Source organism: Suillus plorans (genome assembly GCF_016647745.1).
Source record: "Suillus plorans strain S12 chromosome Unknown HD556scaffold_81, whole genome shotgun sequence".
Lineage (NCBI taxonomy): Eukaryota > Fungi > Basidiomycota > Agaricomycetes > Boletales > Suillaceae > Suillus > Suillus plorans.
In genome coordinates this window covers 73,006-90,404 of record NW_024537465.1, presented here as the reverse complement: position 1 = coordinate 90,404, position 17,399 = coordinate 73,006, and the positions used below count along the sequence as shown (strand labels likewise).

Genomic DNA, 17,399 nt, shown 5'->3' with positions numbered 1-17,399 from the left:
AACAAGATCTTTTAATGAAAATGTCACGTACATGGAGTGCCAACTTATTGGCCTGGCAGAGCGCATTCAGTTGTGAGAATATACAATGAGACATGTATATCGCTTCACCTTTGAATTCGAAAGTAGGTCATCGAGGCCGGCTTCTTTAACAATTGCAGCAACATCCCATGTGTACGTGTTTGTGTCCTGGCAGCCAGTGGCTAGTAGTTTTCCATCTTCCGAAAACGATACGGAGTTAACGCAGTGTGCGTGCCGGAGGGGCGGACCGATGAGTTGTCCATTGTCGAGGTTCCACAATAGCGCTGTCTGGTCGTACGATGCACTTGCGAGGATGCAGTCATTTGGTGATATTGCAATTGCCCAGACCCAGCGAGTGTGCGCTTCCAGTAGTGTGGTTTGCTTCCATGTTTTGGTATTCCATGTCCTAATTGACTTGTCGTCTGACCCGGAGATAAGAGTTTTTCCGTCCTCGGTCCAAGCCAGGCAACCCACTGTCTGTGTATGTCCTTTGAGAATTGCGACCAGCTCGTCTGTCTTTGTGTTCCAGATTTTGATGGAGCACTCGATGGGTTCGTCAGTCCTAGTCCAGGGCCCATCACGTCCACCAGTCGCAATCATGGACATGTCTGGTGAATAGACCACTGCCCACACGTCACTGTGCCCAGTCTTAATTGGCTCGAGGATCGTCTCTCCGCTTTCCACATCCCATTGCCTTGCAGTCCCATCTTCAGATCCGCTTAACACTCTCCGACCATCTCGACTCCAGCAGACAGAACACACTGACTGTGTATGACCCATCCATTTGGCGATGACTTTGCACTTGTCGATGTCCCACAACCTTACTCCGCCGTCCTCACTCCCGCTAACCACTTTCTTCCCGTCCGGAGACAACGCTATACAGTACACTTGACTTTCTCCGTCTCTCCAGTCCTCACCTATCTGTTTCCCGCTCTTCAAGTTCCATACCCGCAGCGAGCCGTCAACTGAACAAGTGATGATCCGCTGCCCGCCTGGCAGGTATATGACGCCTCGCACCGCTTTTGTGTGTCCTTTGAAGTCCTGGTGGGGTGTCATTGCTGATGTCTCTTTTGGTTTAGCAGTCGGTGAAGCCATACTCTAGAATTTCAACTACGGAGTGCGGCGCCATCTCAGCTTTCATCTGTCAGATTTCAAAATTATCACTTACGAGGAGGTCTCTAAGCAGCGACGTGTGAACAGCAGGGGATGATGGTTTTGGTAGAAAGTCACAGTTGAATCCACTGCTTCCTTGTACGTTGTACATGCTATATCCTCGTGTTCGCTTCACAGCTTATACACCGCATAGGCTGCGCACCTGAAGCGCCTATAGTATACATTTCGACGGAGATGATGAAGCATTTGTTTGGCATCTGTATCCAACATAAAGGACGGCTCAAAATATATTGAAGGGAGTAAGTAAAGCATATCAGAAGTCGTCGAGAGATGGAAAGGCATGCGACTCGTGAGGGATGAGAAAATCTAATGATGACCATCTGTATATTCAGGAGAGAGACAACCGAGAAAGAGCCAGAATCGAGTCCAGAGTCCAGCCTGTCTTATCGTTGCATCTGGACGTGAGGGCGTCAAAGTTGTGGCTATGCCAGTAGCATCACCAACGGTAGGTGCAGTGGATGAACCAGAGACGGCAGCTTGTGGTTGCGAAGATGGCTGGGTGACATTGGGCTTTGGAGGCCGTGAACTACTTGTAGTAGAGTTCTTTGGGGGGAAGAGTCTTTTTCGTTTCTCCCTCGCGCAGGCATTTCTCTACATGATATCAGGTGGAGTAGAACGATCAAGGAGAAGGAACATACACGCTTGCCCTTCGCATACGGAACCTCGACAACCACAGGGCTGTGCCCTTGCAATTGGATACCTCCATCACGTTGTGCGCGCGGTTTCAGAATATTTCGAGCCCAGTCGAGAGGGGAGGATCGTGACGTAGCATGAGCACTGGAGGGGCTGCGGTTGCGGTGGAATAAACGACCAAGAAACGTGTCGCCTGGCGGTGCTGAGGAGTGGGGATGGCTTCGTCGTGCGGAAGACTGAGGATATTAAGGTCAGAAAAACAAAACTGAATTGATAGTGATGACATGCATGGGAACTGTTTGGTGGGACTCCATCGAAAAAACCTTGGGGTACCCGATAAGCAGGTGGACGTCGTTGGACCGGAGGTGGTGCCGCACTAGCCTAGAGTGTATATATGTTGAGAACAATAAAATGTTTTGTTGAATGTGTCACGTACATGGAGTGCCAACTTGTTGGCCTGGAAGAGCGCGTTCAGTTGTGAAAATATACAATGAGATATGTACCTTTGAGTCCGAAAGAAGGTCGTTGAAGCCGGCTTCTGTAACAATCGCAGCAACATCCCATGTGTACACATTTCTGTCGCCGCAGCCAGTTGCTAGTAGTTTTCCATCCGTGGAAAATGACACGCAATACACGAAATCTGAATGCTGTAGGGGCGAGCCGATGAGTTGTCCATTGTCGAGGTTCCATAATAGCACTGTATTGTCGAATGATGCGCTTGCAAGTATGCGGTCATTAGGTGATATTACAACGGCATGGACCGCGAAAGTGTGCGCTTCCAGTACTGCAGTTTGCTTCCATGTCTTGGTATTCCATGTCCTAATCGAGTGATCCAATGACCCAGAGATAAGAGTTTTTCCGTCCTTGGTCCAAGCGAGGCAACCCACTATATCCGTGTGTGTCCTTTGAGAGTTGCGACAAGCTCGCCTGTCTTTGTGTTCCGTATTTTGATGGTGCGTTCTCGAGCCCAGGGCCCATCATGGCCACCAGCTGCAATTACGGACATGCCTGGTGAATAGACCACTGCCCACACGTCACTGTGCCCAGTCTTGATTGGCTCGAGGATTGTCTCTCCACTTTCCACGTCCCATTGTCTTGCAGTCCCGTCCCGTGATCCGCTTAACACTCTCTGACCATCTCGACTCCAGCAGACAGATAACACTCGTTTTGTATGCCCCAGCCATTTAGCGATGACTTTGCATGTGTCGATATCCCACAACCTCACTGTGCCGTCCCAACTCCCACTAACCACTTTCTTCCCGTCCGGAGACAATGCTATACAATACACTCCGGTTTTTCCGTCCCGCCAGTCTTCTCCTACTTGTTTCCCGCTCTTCAAGTTCCATACCCGCAGCGAGCCGTCATCTGAACAAGTGATGATTCGCTGTCCACCTGGTAGGTGTATGACACCTCGCACCCTTCTGGTGTGTCCTTCAAATGTTTGGCGGGGTGTTATTGCTAATGTCTCCTTTGTTTTAGCGGTGGATGAAGCCATATTCTAGAATTTTGACTAGAGTACAGTGCCGTCTCAACTTTCAGCGATCAATTTTCAGAATCATCACTTACGAGGAGGGTTTTTCAGCAGCGATAGGCAGGTAACGGGGAAAGATGGTTTTGGTAGTCCTAGTCAAGTCTCAACTGGAAGTTCAATGCACAGCTTCCTGAATCCTGGTACATTGTTCAATGGTTGTTGTACATGCTGTATCCTCGTGTTCGTAGGCTAAGGCTGTGCAATAAGCATAATATGATCACATTCCGTCAAGCTTGAGTACTTGATTACCTAGTTGTCGACAACTTTGAAAGGCGAGAAGCCGTTTGCTATGAAAAGCAGGACAGATCGCGTCCGCGGTGAACCAGATGCTTACCTCATGCAAGAAGCTGGTCTAGATGAAAGGCACGCTGAAGATGTGCGTCCCGTCTCTCCGATGCATCGTGTGTCATCTATTGCTTATGATGGAATATCATATAGCTAGCTAGCTCACAACCCACACACTCGAATTGCAAACCCTGTGGATAACCATCGCCCCTCCTCTCAACTTCAGGTTGACCCACAACCAAACATAAGCCTCCCTACCTCAGAAAACGCACCACCCCCATATTTCGATGCTCTCTGATCCGTCGTCCGTATTTATGTCTGCTCTCACGCTCGCTGCGATTCAGGAGGAGGGAGACAGCAGGGTTCTTTGCTCGATCGAACCTGCTCCGTTTGGTGGTGACGTCGAAATGGACAAGGATGGCAAATTTCAGGAGAATGTTGTCAAGTCAATTCCCGTATGATTTGGGTTATTGATGTTCAAGGGACGGAACCACATAGGATTTTATATACTGCAACGGCGGATTTCAGCTTGCAGAAACACAATCTTTGGGAGGATCTTCGCAGTGATCGCCACGACGCAAAGAGAAGACAACTTGAATTTCAGATTGACGCATGGGGAGTGGAAGGAGTTGAGTAGGGCTGTGAGGTCATGGCGCCCTCGATTCAATTTACCACAACTAACAGTGATTCTTGTTTATAAGGTATTTTATTACAGTACCTCGACCTCAACCTCCTCATCCAACTCCGCCGAAACCCACTCATAAGCCCTATACGCGCTCTCTGGGCTCCTGAAACTTGATACTGCTGCTATGGACAATATGGGTATGGTAGGTGGATGGAGCGTCTTGAGGATGTGTTTGGAAGATGCGTCACGGTGTCCTCCCACAACCGCTACCTTCTTTCTATGATCACGACACTTACTTACACACCTGACGAACACTACAAAATCAGAAATCCGCGTCCGCAGAAAAACAACATTCTTGCTAAACACACTCCTCCCAACCTCCCGCTCTCTCCAGGTCACTCTCGAACCAAACATCAGCCTCTCACCTGAGCAACCGCACCCCAAATCCACGCAATGTCCCATGCTTCGATGCTCTCTGATCCTTCGTCCGTCTCTACGTCTGCTCTCACACTCGTTGCGATTTAGAGGGAGGGAAAGGAGGAGGGGTCCTTGCCCTTAGTCGATGTGTTGATGATATCGGCCTTGATCAAACCTGTCCCGTTCAGCGTTGATATTGAGGTAGAAAAGGATAAGAGATTACAGGAGAATATCGTCAGGTGAGTCTGATCCTCTCCTGCCTTCCTTTCCTTCCGCTTCCGTATGAGATTGGATTGAGTTACTGATGGTGGGACGGACCTAGTATTTAGTATACGTTCGCGACGAGCTGCAATGGCGATTGTTCAGATGTGCAGAAACGCAGTCTTGTGGGGTTCGTGGGAGGGATTAGATTGATGAGTGAGGAGGTTGTAGTGCGATCCGGTAGGGGACGTGATGATTTTGTTTTAACCCCACACCACAGCACTAATGTTGATGAATTCTGATATCGGGTGATCGCTGATAACACCATTTGCGCAACATGTCACGAATTGAGTGCTCTGGTCTCCGTTTGCATACATCGAAACCAAACTTCGGTAATCAGTACTCAGTACTCAGTTTCGACGAGTCACTCTGAGTATCACGCTAATTGTGATTCAGATCAATAGCACTGTCAAATTCTTGCTCTGGTAGCGGCGTTGATTAAGCCTGATCTAACTTGACGGGGAGATGGATTTTAGTGCATGGTTGACACTATAGCTATCTTGGAGGTAGAACTTTATACACGCTCGTCACAAGTTACAACAGCAGGTTTTCAGCAGCAGAAAAACGTATGGGCAATATACATTGCAGACGAAGATGGCGAGGCGTTTGGCATCGGTGTCATACAAAGGACGGTTCCAAATGCGAGGAAGTGGGTGTAAAGACATACGACTCGTGAAGAATGGGAAGGTCTAATGATTACCGTTCGTATATTCAGGAGAAATACAACCAATGAAGAGCCAGAAGCGAGTCCAGAGTCCAACGTCTCTTATCGTTGCATGAGGGCGTGACGCTGTTGTTGAAACTGTAGCTGCGGTAGCATCACCGGCAGCAGGCGCCGTGGACAACGAAGAGTCAGCTGTCTGTGGTTGCGAAGATGGTTGAGCGATGTTGGGCTTGGGAGGCTGCGGGCTTCCTGCAGTAGATGTCTTCGAGTATGATGGTTTCATTTTCTGTTTCTGTTTCGCAAATGCAACCTCCCTCGCTGAAGCATTTCTCTATGTGATTTTAAATGAAGTTGCCAGTGAACATCCGAGAGAGAGAGAGAGAGAGAGAGAGAGAGAACATACACGCTTGCCCTTCGCATACGGAACCTCGACAACCGCAGGGCTGCTCCCTTGCAATTGGATACCTTCATCACGTCGTGCACGCTGTTTCAGAATATTTCGAGCCCAGTCGAGAGGGGAGGATGGTAACGTAGCGTGAGCACCAGAGGGGCTGCGGTTGCGGCGGAATAAACGACCAAGAAACGTGCTGCCTGGCGGTGCTGAAGAGTGGGGATGACTTCGTGCGGAGGACTGAGAACGTGAAGGTCAGGAAAACAAAACCAAATTGATGGTGATGACATACATGGGAACGATCTGGTGGGACTCCATCAAAGAAACCTTGGGGTATCTGATGATTAGGCGGACGTCGTTGCATTGGAGGTCGTGTAGCACTAGCCTGCCACTAGAGCATATATAGTGAGAACAATCTTTTAATGAAGGTGTCACGTACATGGAGTGCCGACTTGTTGACCTGGCAAAGCGCGTTCAGTTGTGAGAATATACAATGAGACGTGCACATCGACTCACCTTTGAATTCAAAAGTAGGTCGTCGAAGCCGGCTTCCTTAACAATCGCAGCAACATCCCATGTGTACGCGTTTGTTTCGTAGCAGCCAGTGGCTAGTAGCTTTCCATCTTCCGAAAACGATATGGACTCAACGAGATTTGTGTGCCGGAGAGGTGGACCGATGAGTTGTTCGTTGTCGAGGTTCCACAATAGCGCTGTCTTGTCGTATGATGCGCTTGCGAGGATTCGGTCATTTGGTGATATTGCAATGGCCCAGACCAAGAGAGAGTGCGCTTCCAGTAGTGCGGTTTGCTTCCATGTTTTGGTGTTCCATGTCCTAATCGAGTTATCGTATGACCCAGAGATAAGAGTTTTTCCGTCCTTGGTCCAAGCCAGGCAACCCACTATCCATGTATGTCCTTTGAGAGTCCTGACAAGCTCACCTGTCTTTGTGTCCCAGATTTTGATGGAGCACTCGGTGGGTTTTCCGGTCCAGCCTTGAGACCCATCATGTCCACCAGTCGCAATTATGGACATGTCTGGTGAATAGATCACTGCGAACAATAAACTGTGCCCAGTCTCGATTGGCTCCAGGATTGTCTCTCCGCTTTCCACGTCCCATTGCCTTGCAGTCCCATCGCCGGATCCGCTGACCACTCTTCGACCATCTCGACTCCAGCAGACAGAGAACACTGATTTTGTATGCCCCATCCATTTAGCAATGACTTTGCATGTGTCGATGTCCCACAACCTCACTGCACCATCTGAACTCCCGCTAACCACTTTCTTCCCATCCGGAGACAACGCCATACAGTACACTTCACCTTCTCCGTCTCTCCAGTCTTCTCCTATCTGTTTCCCGCTCTTCAAGTTCCATACCCGCAGCGAGCTGTCAGTTGAACAAGTGATGATTCGCTGTCCATCTGGCAGATGTATGACGCCTCGCACGCTTTTGGTGTGTCCTTTGAATTCCTGGTGGGGTTTTATTGCTAATGTCTCTTTCGTTTTAGTGGTGGATGAAGTCATACTCCAGAATTTCAACTACGGAGTGCAGCACCATCTCAGCTTTCATCGATCAATTTCTAAATCATCACTTACAAAGAAACGTCTAATCAGCGGTGGGCAAGCAGCAGGGAACAGTCGTTTTGGTAGTCAAGTCAGAGTTGGATGCACTGCTTCCTGGTACGTTTTTGTATATGCTGTATTCAGGTGTTCGCTTCACAGCTTATACGCAGCATAGGCTGTGCACTTAAAGCGCCTAAGCATCCACATGATCACATAGCTCGGGACCCATCATGTCCACCAGTCGCAATCATTGACTTGCCTGGTGAAAAGATCACTGCGAACAAGAAAGCGTGCCCAGTCTTGACTGGCTCCAGGATTCTCTCTCCACTTTTGACGTCCCATTGCCTTGCAGTCCCGTCGACTCGAGATCTGCTCAACACTCTGACCATCTCGACTCCAGCAGACAGATAACAATAACACTGGCTGTGTATGCCCCATCTATTTAGCGATGATTTTGCATGTGTCGATATTCCACAACCTCGCTGTGCCATCCTCACTCCCGCTAACCACTTTCTTCCCGCCCGAAGACAATGCTATACTGTACACTCTACCTTCTCCGTCTCTCCAGTCTTCCCCCATCTGTTTCCCGCTCTTCAAGTTCCACACTCGGAACGAGCCGTCCAATGAACAGGTGATGATCTACCGTCCGCCTGGCAGGTGTATGTGTCCTTCAAATTTCTGACGAGGTGTCATCGCTGATATCTCTTTCATTTTAGCAGTGAGTGAAGTCATACTCCAGAACTTTAACTATGGAGTGCGGCGCCATCTCAGCTTCCATCGATCAAATTTCAAAATTATCACTTGCGAGGAGGTCTCGATAGCGATGAGCAGGCAGCAGGGAACAGTGATTTTCTTGATCAAGTCAGAGTTGAATACACAGCTTCCTGGTACGTTGTCGTACGTGCTATATATATGCCTCGTGTTTGCCCAAACGACACAGGACCATATTCCATGCCTCAGTCTATGATTGCTTAGTTCCCAACATTGCAGTGAGTTGCATTGCCCATACACTAATAGATGTCATCCAATCGGGGATCTCAAGCTCACTTTTTACAGTCATCTTCTGTCTCCAACAAGCACGTACATCAGATCAGCGACAGTTCATGAACAAACGGCTCCCTACCACACACTTCATTCTTCTCTCCCAGCTGCATCACATTCTCCCGGCGATCGAGATGAGGTACTGGAAACTGCGATTCCGAATAGAGAGGTTCTGTTTTGCGCATCGAGAATTGAGTTTTAGTAACGATCACTAAGTATTGTCACCCCACAGATGAGATGAAGGAAACACATGCCGCGCCCTTGAGTTCGTTTTCGTCGTCTGAGGTCCTCCTCTGTTTTATGTTTTATGTTGGGTGTCCATTTGCCCCTGATAACAATCGAGCTTTGGCAATGGGTTTGGATTGACTGTAGGACGCGAGTAACGAGCATCTGGATTAGTGTCAATGTGTTGTTCTCCGAGTTTCAGGTTCTGACGGAATTGATGTCGTAGATATCTGACAAATTCTTGGAGCTTAGATGCTGTGGAGGACTTCAAGGCGTCCGTCGCAAGGAGATGGCCCTGGTGTCAAGCGCACTGTTATCGAGTCCTTCGAGTCGAAACCTGGATGCCCACCTTCGAGTACCGCAACATATAGAAGTCCTCAGTTCGTTCTCACAATGCCATCATTGCACCACACAGTGTGTACTTCCTAACGATGATCATGAACTTTGCTGATCTTTTGTTCGCTTGGTCATTGTGGAATGTGCGCGGTGATCTAGCGTGCAGCTCAGTGCTCCGATGTAAGTTGTATTATGTATTATGTATCGACAGTGCAATCACCGATCACCATATAAATTAGTGCATGTGTAGCAACAGGACATCATGAATCAGATTCATGATGTATTTACCAGTTTGATACAATACATCTACTGAAACATGAACGTATGCCCTCATCATGAAATAGTTTGTTGAGGTAAGGAGAAGTTAAAGAGGAAACAAAATGAAGATGATGCACTTTATAAGATCGTCGAGGGTCATCTTGGCTGCCCGCTCTAACAGTTGATGACCTGAAGACGAACTTGAACTTTCAAAATGTAATGACAACTCAGCACTCGGCCCTGGTTTGGCACTGCCTGAGTGGCGCCCTGAGTGGGGGAACACTAGTTAGTCATGTATTATAAGTTGGACTGGAAAAATGAAGATGGACGTACCTTCTTCAACAGTGTCTTCGACACATCAGTAAAGCTGACGGGGGACTGCCAAATAGCTTCGATCAGCATCTAAACCGTTTCTACCAGCACCTGGCGCTAGCACGGCAATCACTTTAACGATATCAGAAAAAAGCAAGACTGTACGGGACGCGCCGTAGTACAAAGACACTCATGTGTGATAGAATTTGCAATTCTTGAACCCGTCAGGTCCGTTATGCGGGCAAGGGTGCACAAATCATTCAGGTCAACACTATGCGCATGTAATACTGTGTCTTAATGACTGTGACGCGTGCGCATTGCATCATAAAGCTCATCCATGAGATTTGCGACAGATATCCTCAACCTCTGATGTAGGAGAGAAGAATTTGATCTATGCGATGCAGCAAGAACCTAGGAAGGTAGTAGAAAACGAGTTCGGGGTAGTTGATGACGAGGAGGATATCGCGATGTGCGTCAGGGACATTATTGCCTGCATTGTCGGGAGGGAAAGCAGGTGAATTCGGGGCTTTGAAGTAGAGGAAGAGTGGAGTGATGCTATGCAATCAGCTGCCCCAGGAAAAGCGAGCAGACGAGCGTGTATATTGAAATGAAAAAGAAGATCTACTGATGACCGACCGTGTATTCAGGAGAGAGACAACCGAGAAAGAGCCAGAAGCGAGTCCAGAGTCCCGCCTGCCTTATCGTTGCATCTGGGCGTAAGGGTGTCGAAGTCATGGCTATTGCAACGACATTGCCGACGGCAGGTGTGGTGGATGCCGAGGAGTTAGCTGCCTGTGGTTGAGAAGATGGCTGGGTGACACTGGGTTTTGGAGGACGCGAACTACTTGCAGTAGGGTTCTTTGAGGGGGATAGTATTTTTCGTTTCTCCCTCGCGCAAGCATTTCTCTACATGAGATCAGGTGAAGTAGAACGATCGAGGAGAAGGAACATACACGTTTGCCCTTCGCATACGGAACCTCGACAACCGTAGGGCTGTACCCTTGCACTTTAATACGCTCATCACGTCGTACGCGCCGTTTCAAAATGTTTCGAGCCCAGTCAAGAGGGGAGGATGGTGACGTTGCATGAGTACCGGAGGGACTGCGGTTGCGGCGGAATAAACGATCAAGAAATGTGCTGCCTGACAGTGCTGATGAGTGGGGATGGTTTCGTGCAGAGGACTGAGAAAACGAAGGTCAGGAAAACAAAACCGAATCGATAGTGATGACATACATGGGAACGATCTGGTGGGACTCCATCAAAGAAACCTTGGGGTATCCGATGAGTAGGCGGATGTCGTTGTACTGGAGGTCGTGTAGCACTAGCCTAGAGCATATATAGTGAGAACAACAAGATCTTTTAATGAAGGTGTCACGTACATGGAGTGCCAACTTATTGGCCTGGCAGAGCGCATTCAGTTGTGAGAATATACAATGAGACATGCATATTGATTCACCTTTGGATCCGAAAGTAGGTCATCGAGGCCGGCTTCTTTAACAATTGCAGCAACATCCCATGTGTACGCGTTTTTGTCTTGGCAGCCAGTTGATAGTAGCTTTCCATCCACGGAAAATGACACGCAATACACATAATTTGCATGCTGTAGGGGCGAGCTGATGAGTTGTCCATCGTCGAGGTTCCACAATAGCACTGTATCGTCGTGTGATGCGCTTGCGAGGATGCGGTCATTTGGTGATATTGCAATGGCCCAGACCCAGCGAGTGTGCGCTTCCAGTAGTGTGGTTTGCTTCCATGTTTTGGTATTCCATGTCCTAATCGAGTGATCGGATGACCCGGAGATAAGAGTTTTTCCATCCTTGGTCCAAGCCAGGCAACCCACTACCCATGTATGTCCTCTGAGAGTTGCGACCAGCTCGTCTGTCTTTGTGTTCCAGATTTTGATGGAGCACTCGATGTGTTCTCCAGCCCGCCGGGGCCCATCATATCCACCAGTCGCAATCATGGACATGTCTGGTGAATAGACCGCTGCCCACACATAGGTGTGCCCAGTCTCGATTGGCTCGAGGATTGTCTCTCCCCTTTCCACGTCCCATTGCCTTGCAGTCCCATCGGTGGATCCACTTAACACGCTTCGACTATCTCGACTCCAGCAGACAGATAACACTCGTTGTGTATGCCCCATCCATTTACCGATGACTTTGCATGCGTCGATGTCCCACAATCTCACTGCGCCGTCCTCACTCCCACTAACCACTTTCTTCCCGTCCGGAGACAACGCTATACAGCACACTCCACCTTCTCCATCTCTCCAGTCTTCCCCTATCTGTTTCCCGCTCTTCAAGTTCCATACCCGCAGCGAGCCGTCTTCTGAACAAGTGATCATTCGCTGTCCACCGGGAAGGTGTATGACGTCCCGGACAAGATCGGTGTGTCCTTTGAATTTCTGACGGGGTGTCATCGCTGATGTCTCTTCCTTTTTAGCGGTAGGTGAAGTCATGCTCCAGAATTCCTACTACCAGTGCAGTGTTCTTTTAGCCTTCATTCATTCAATTCCAGAATCAACACTTACGAGGATAGTAGTGACGTGTGGACAGCAGGGTATATGATGGGCATTTCTGTCAAGTCAGAGTTATATTCTCTGCTTCGTGGTACTTTGTTGTGCCTCGTTGTGTTCGCTTCACAGCTCATACAGCATAGGCTATGCTGCGCAACCGAAGCGCCCTCCGTGCCTCACTGGGTCCATGGAGTCCGTAACTTTCACTCGACATTTTTAATATAGTATCGGCATGTCCATCACATACTGCCCCATGGCAGTTCCTACATTCAAGTCTACATTCTCCATTTCATTAGAACATCTTCTGCCTCAGTCACTACCCAAATGCTCTGATAATGCCTCTCGCATCTCTCTCCTGATGACCAGACGGACATAGGTGTTCGTGTAGCATTGGGAGGGTTGCATTCATTTGTTCAATCCCAGCATCGATGTTCTCGATTCTCGAATCTATTGCATCTTCGGTTTTGACAACTAGTATCACATCATGTGCGATTCAAAATAATGGCACCGTCGATTTTTGAGGCTTGTCGGCATTGAAACTTGATTGAGCCTGACTTGATAAGATAGATGGACAGAGAGAAGTTCACACTGAGTTCAAGATTATGGTACTGACGTTAATGAGTCATTGTCAGAATACGTGTAGCTGTGACTCGGTTGATGTATGGGCAGTAGATGAAGCATCTAGTGTATATATTGTACATGAAGGACAATTCGAAATATGTACTTCAGAGCCCAGGGTGTCTTATCATGGCATGGCTCGGAGGGCGTTGAAGTTGAAGCTGCAGTAGAATCATTGATGTCAAGTGTGATGGATGAACTGGAGACGACAGCCTGTCGTTGCGAATATGGCTGGGCGACATTGGGCTTAGGAGGCCGTGAACTACTTGCAGTAGAGTTCTTCGAGGGCAACGGTCTTTTCCGTTGCTCTCTCGCGCAAGCATTTCTCTACATGATATTAATTGGGGTTAAACTGACAGAAAGAAAATGAAAAAACGTACAAGTTTGCTCTTCGCACACAGAACTTCAACTTGAACACCTGCAGGGTTGTGCCCCTGTAACTCGGTGGCTTCACTTTGTCCGCACCATTTCAAAAGGCTTGGAGGAGGGAGGACGGTGACGTATCATGGGGCATTGAAGGAGCTGGGGTAGAACAAACGATCAAGGAACGTGCTGCCTGGCAGTGAGGATCTAACTTTATGGTATAGGCAAGCTGGTCCTATGAGATCGAACATGTATACCGTTTGTCGCCATCAGACTATGGAGAAACGGGACCAGGCTAGGACGCGGATCCTTCAAGTTGGTGGGAGCTCGTGTTTTGGGGACGTTCTCCGTAGATAGTTCCTCATCGGACGATCATAATGATGTCTTTGGAAGAAGTTCGGGTAGAGCACTTCGAACCCATAACGAAACTGCCTGGCCAGCAGCGCTAACTTGAACTCCTCGATCTGTCCTTCCACCTTTCTCCACAACTATCCAAGCGCCAGTTTCGTCGACGAGCCTTGCCTTTACAAAGGCTTTAAACAAGACATCCTCGACCATTGGAAGGGGCATCGGTCCGCCAGCTCATTGTACTCCCAACCCGAATAACAAAACTTGATAGCGATTTTTGCGCTTCGGGTGAGACGAAAAATGGAACGGTTTTTTTTGGATGATCCACACGCATTGCAGGGATTCCTAAGCGAATGACCGACCCAAACCGAATACTAGTTAGTAGCTTTGGCCACAAGTCGAACGATGCGGTTCGGGAGTTGTAACGGTACATATAGTCGGAATGGGATGGGTTCGATTTGCTTTTGCCACACCACACTAATGATATCCGAGTCGGACTGGCAGGTTTATCTGATATTTGGTTAACACGAACAAAAATGAGTAAGTAAGTGACGTTATTGTGATTGCATTTGACGAACCTGATTTTGAAGAAGCAGATGGAAGCACTATTAGTAAAGGCACGTTTCTGAACTTGAACTTGAACGTTAACCTGAATCAGTTAGTGACACGGTCCTCTACTGCCCGTCGCGCGAAGTGAACCGACCAGCTTTAGTGACAACGTGGTCGGCTCTCGAGTCCTTGAAGCAGAAAGTTCAGACAAGTAAAGTAATTTAGGTAAGTCGCTTGTTGTTACAATCAATGGTCCAGACCCTGATGGAAGGCTCAAAGCCAGGCTCAATGGGCCAATTAATTTAGCGTCTCCAAGAATCACGCTTTAATTCAACTAAGCCATGCGTCGAAGCCAACCTTGTTTGTTTTCGTTGATATGACTTGGACGAAATTTTTGGGTTTGGTTCTTGTTGAACCACGACTTTCACGTACGCATCAATGACTGCACTCGATCTGCACAATGCACTTTTCACATCAGACAAACGACTCGTCAATGCTATGCCTACTACGCCTACCCCCATGACACATACACGTACTCTTTCGCTCACGACAGCCCAAGAACAATTACACAACCCTACATCCTCAACCTACAACACCCCGACCTTTCATGACCTGCTCTCACGCCAACCACTTCATCCAGACGGTCCACGACACTGGGACCTTGGTCTTGACCTCACGGGAGACCCGATAACAGCAGCAGAATGTAAAAGCCTCCAAGACCGGTTCATGAAAGCAAAACTTCGTCGCTTAAAGTGGATATGCGGGGTTTTTGAAGTTGTTCTTGGTATACCCCATCTCGGTCTGTGTGTCTCGAGCCAATGTTAATGATCTTTTGGTTTAACAGGTATATGGGCTATATACTGCACGATTCGCTATTCCCTCGCATTTCAAACGGCTCTTACGGGCGATGTGCACATACCCACGCTTGCGCTCGTGCTTTGCGTTATTTCTGGTATCAGTGTCGCGGGAGTGGTCGTGACGCTTTTTATGCCGCTTCTTCCAGAAGACGGAGATAGGTTCGTTCGTGCTGCGAGGATGATCTCAAGAGGATCTTTTGTTGTATTGATAATCGCGATGTCGATCGCGAATCTTGTCCTTATTTTGATATGGAGGCCTGTGGATAGATGTGGGTGGAATATGGATGTTTCGTGGTCAACGACAGTTGCCATCGCTGGGGATTCGACAGCAAGGCAATGTCGCACTGCGAGTTTTGCAGCTTGGATAATTGTTGCATCTTTAAGGGTTATTGCTACGTTAATCATTATCGTAAGTCTCGTGTTCAAGTTTCTATGGTGTTTCTGATTGACGAGCGTTCTTTTCATGCAGCTGTTGTACCTTTACTTCTTGAGAGCGTATTCCGAAGCGAGGCATCCTTCGAGATATACCAGAGAGACGTACTACTACCCGCCATTAATGACCTCGGAGGGTGTTGTAAACTCACCTGTGTCCACTATGGACTCACCTGTATCTACTCCCGACCCGTCGCCATCAGGAACGCACTTCAACTTCAACAAGTTAATACAGACTCGAGCTGGACTAGGAAGGTCTGACTCGACAATAGCACTAACTAATTCAAGCATCACCCTCGCGCCTTCCCCCTCTTTTTCTTCCTCCCCCTCTCATTCCCACACCCAAGCCATACACACACAATCCTCCAACCCCGCACCCCCAGTTTCTAACCGGATATGGCGAAATTGGACGAATCTGCGGCTATCAATGAAAGACCGTCAAAGGCACAATAATCTTTCCGACACAGTCACACCCCGGACGCTGCGCCGGCAGAACCGTACTGGTATGCCGAGTGAACATATCTTGCTGAATACGAATACAACACCCGGTGCCTGGGAGGAGTGCACGGAAGTGTTTGCCGACGGTACTGGTCTTGGTCCGTGTGCGTCGGAATTAGATCAGTCCGTGGGCGTTGCTGAAGACGGTCAGGGTGTGCGTGCGATGGGGGACCACAGGAATAGGACTGATTCTCCATTGGCGATGGACTCGGATGCAGGCAGCCGTGACTCTGACTCTGTCTATTCTTACGGATATGGGGCCTCAGAACCGGCATACCCCTATCTGGAAATTTACAACAACCCCGCACCGCCGGCTGCTGCTAATGATAATATCATTCCTACCCAACAACCCCGATCGTCCGCGGCAGATATAGCGCGGGGAGACACCATCGAACCTAGAATGTCGCTAACGACCATAGAATCGGGTGAAGAAGAAGACGAACTGATACCCATAATGGGCGGTTTCGTACGACGGATGGCTACCATCCAGTCATTCGGGTCTCAAGAAGCTGGGTTGTCGATGGGTCGCTCGCGCTTCTCGAGGGGTTCGGTTTCCGAGATGCATGCACCCGCGTCTCCGCGTTCGTCTATTGGATGGACGCCTTCTATGGCGTCTACGTTGAGCAAGAATAACTCGCTTGGGACTGGCTCTGCTTATTTTTCTGCGTCGAGTGAGTTGGGGATGGGGACGGGGAGTTCTGGGCGTGGTGTGGGAGTCAATGAGCGGGGCGAGTTGGAAGCGAAGATGACGACGAGTCCGCCTTCATACGGTCGATATCACTATAGCCGAGAAGCTAACCGGACTACATTATCAGTGCCAACCTAGCGTACATGAGGCATCATACCATTACAGGATTATCACTATCTCAATCTGTCACATCTGCATCTCATTTCCATAAGTACGAAAGGAGGTGTTGATATTAATGCTGTTTGCCTATTTTTGAAAGCAGTCCTTGATGGATGATGTGGAATGGACGCTGGCCAGAGTTTTATGTAGGCAAGAGCGAAAAAGCATATATAACGAGAGCATGAGGCCAGATAGGCTATACCGCATCCAGATATGAAACGGGACGTAGGCTCAAGATAGTAGATTGTGACAAGGTTCCGGTTCCGGGAATGCCATAAGGTGGATCATCGATGATGTCCCGGCACCGACGTCGGCGGAAGGAATAGAAGCTGTATATCAAGCGGTGTTACATCTCTTCAACCATCGTGCCATACGACCGTTTACACGTAGGAAATCTGTTCCACTTGCCTTTTGGGAGCGGCCGCCGCTTGAGTCTATAATACCCCCAAAGGTATTGAATACTTTATGATAATCGTAATGGTAATATTATTACGCGCGCCTGTTTCCTGGTACCACCCTGCTCGTTGCAAACGTACTTGCTGCATCGTGCATGCGGCGACCCAACGGAAGCAACTAGACTGACACTTTCTGCCATACAGTTCCGCCGCGGAGTGTGCCACCACCTATTAAAATCCAAAAATG

General features: G+C 48.6%; 1 protein-coding gene across 1 annotated transcript; it reads left to right on the top strand.

Annotated features, from left to right (window-relative positions):
• Positions 1-14,208: 14,208 nt before the first annotated feature.
• On the top strand, positions 14,209-17,362 carry HD556DRAFT_1410175 (uncharacterized protein). Its single transcript, XM_041304144.1, has 5 exons — positions 14,209-14,348; positions 14,403-14,907; positions 14,968-15,389; positions 15,450-16,704; positions 16,756-17,362. The coding sequence occupies exons 2-5, from the start codon at positions 14,562-14,564 to the stop codon at positions 16,872-16,874; spliced, it is 2,142 nt and encodes a 713-aa protein (XP_041154628.1). The 5' UTR covers positions 14,209-14,348; positions 14,403-14,561; the 3' UTR covers positions 16,875-17,362.
• The last annotated feature ends 37 nt before the right edge of the window (positions 17,363-17,399 follow it).